At 38.8% G+C, this 2861-nt stretch overlaps 1 protein-coding gene across 1 annotated transcript in view; it reads right to left on the bottom strand.

Annotated features, from left to right (window-relative positions):
* The window catches only part of LOC104783782 (high affinity nitrate transporter 2.6-like), a 6048-nt gene continuing 3852 nt past the window's right edge, over positions 666–2861 (bottom strand). Inside the window, exons 2-4 of the mRNA XM_010508892.1 lie at positions 1644–2070; positions 1435–1550; positions 666–1338 (exon numbers count right to left, since the gene is read on the bottom strand). Coding sequence (XP_010507194.1) covers positions 666–1338; positions 1435–1550; positions 1644–2070 — 1216 coding nt within the window. The remainder of the gene's footprint in view (positions 1339–1434; positions 1551–1643; positions 2071–2861) is intronic.

The raw sequence follows: 2861 nt of genomic DNA on the forward strand, positions 1-2861 counted from the left end.
TCTAAATAATATGTCGAACAATGATTCGTCTTGTTGCTAACTTGCCATGAAGATCTCAAGCTATGTACAATCTGGTCTATAAACAAGAATATTAGGGTATTTTTGGCGTTTACAGTTGCCAAAATTAACCATACCGATTTTCCTAAATGGTGGAGCTTGTTCTTTTGCTTTGATCCAAATGATGAGTCTTTATCCATTCAAAGAGACCACTGTACCGCATGTCTTCTTTTTCGTTTATCTATATGAATTTGATTAAAACATATAGAACAACCGTACTTTCGTTTATCTTATCATTATTTAGAACATATGTTCCAAAAAAAAAAAAAATGTTCTAATACATAGGTATCTCGGATGATCATCTAGTAAAGGTATCAGTGATAGGGAATTTTTTTATATAAAACAAGAAACACACCACACGTTAAGTTTAAATGATGAAGCTATGCATAGTCCATAGTTTACCAAACCTCATATAATCCAATTAATTAAGATCATGCTCGCTAGACATGTAAAACCGTGAAGAAACACCAATGTACAGTCGAATTCAACGGTTGAATAAGGTACATATAGAACGTAGTATATGATTATAAGTCTCACCATAATTCTGTAATGTATATGTTGTGTGTGCGCTCATGCGTACATCATGAGATGAAAATGTTACTACGTGACTAAACAGGAGCCGGATTTTCAGTTTCTGACATGGAGCCGCCCTCCATAGCCGCCTTTCGGCCTCTTTCTGACCGACTATTCTCTGCAAATTTAAGGCTACCTTCATGCAATCCTTGCCGCTTTTCTTCCTCAGTCCACTCCGCTGCATAGTAATGTTCTTCATTTGATTTCTTCTCATCACTCGTTGGTCCAAAAAACATACTTCCCCATTGTGGAAAATGTATAAAAGCAACTAAAAGCGTAAAAATCATTGCCATGATTCCCATTAGCGACAAGCCATCGGCAGTGTGGAATTTTGATGAAGAGAAAAAGACTAGTTGAGTTAGTCCCGATCCAAAATTTCCTCCTGCACCGGTAAGTCCTGATATTAGTCCTAGAGAGCGACGCGACACAAAAGGAACAATGCCAAAAATGGCCCCACAAGCAGCTTGCACGCCGACTGAGAAGAGCATCATGGCTAAAATAGCTATAGGAAGTGAGGTAGCACGGCCGAGCCAAACACAGAAAAGACCACCAGAAGTTTGTAAGATCCAAAGGGTCCATAACCTCCCTCTCATGCCGAAAAATCGAGCTGACATGTCAGATGCATAGCCACCAAGAGGACGTGCAAAGAAGTTAGCCATACCAAAGCTGGCTGCTATCATACCAGCTGTATGGAGTTGAAGTTGAAACCTAATATACGTAAACCAAAAGAAACAGATCAGGTTACTTGTGTTTAAAGAAACTCAGAATCTTTAACCAAAAATTGTTATTTATGTTAATTCAAACCTGTCGAAGAAATACTCTGAGATAACGTTGTTGATGGTCATTTCGATTCCCATGGAAAATCCATAGAGAAGGAACAAAACATATGTTCTGTAGTTCATCACTGCATACCAAAACACCTATAAGATATAAAACTAATTTGTTAAGGAAACAGAATAATTCGAATTTTATTTCAACTTATACATATAGATATGATTTATTTGTTTACGTACCTTGGAGAACCTGTCTTTGGAAACTTCACCTTTCTTCTGTAGAGTACTTAGGTTTCCATCAGGAAGATCTTGTCCAAGAGTGAGCACTAGAATCCCCATAATGACCTGTAGAAACCCGGGGACGAAGAAGGCGATCCTCCACGCCACGAAGGGACTGGCTCCGGCGAGTTTGATGACATGGAAGACCATTGGCATGAGTAGCTGAGTCACGCCTCCTCCCATGTCACCCCACCCTCCGGCACATCCGTTGACAAGTCCGATGATCTTGCCGTTGAACATGACGCTCGTCCAGTATTGACAAGACACGAACGTGGCTAGACAAAAACCAATCATGAAGCGGACGGCTAGGTAGCCACCAGCGTCAGACACAAAGGACATGCTGAAGACTGTTGGAGCCGATAGCATCAGCAAAAAAGCCGTCCCGTACCTGTTTCATTTTTATCGGAAGTTGCTCATCAATTATTGAAATGAATACTTATAATGAAAAGAAACAAAAAATTAAAGAGAACACAGTTAAAATGGAAAAAAAAAAATTAATGCATGTATATGTTGATCATAAAGTTTTGCGTTAAAAAAATGGTCTCGATCATAAGCATGTGACTGGATTGATGACGCTTGTAATATTTCTCCTAAATCCAGTAAAAATTTGATTGGTTCATATTTTGCCTAATAGAAGTTTGAACAATACTGTTGAAAATATTTAGACCTTTAAAAGTCTCTTTTGGTATTGCCAATCTGCCTCATATATATAACCTCTTCGAACTAGAGACCATGGGTGATATTAGGGATATACTAGACAAATTACGATTAATTATCATTACGGATAAATGATTACTTTTGTTTTTATGTATTTTGCCATGATATGATAAAATGTTTCATATCGGTGAATCCTAGATCTAATGTATGTGTTGTAACAGCACGTACGTTCTTTAAGTCCATAGTCAAGATAATTTCACAAGTAAACACATTCGGATATAGTTGTAAAACATAGTAAGTACGTACCTAGCCCCGAGCAAGTCACAAACAGCTCCCATAGCGAGTCTAGAGAAAATGGCTCCAGAAACTGAGGCGACTCCGGCGTTTCCAATATCATTTTTGGTCAAATCGAGGTTATCTCTGATGATCGGGACGAGAGGTGCGGCGGCAAACGTGGAGATGAAGCAAGTGAAAAAGGAGATCCATCCTAAGTGGAAAGCTCTCATGTGCGGTTTGGCAAAC

This window comes from Camelina sativa, chromosome 4, assembly GCF_000633955.1.
Source record: "Camelina sativa cultivar DH55 chromosome 4, Cs, whole genome shotgun sequence".
NCBI lineage: Eukaryota > Viridiplantae > Streptophyta > Magnoliopsida > Brassicales > Brassicaceae > Camelina > Camelina sativa.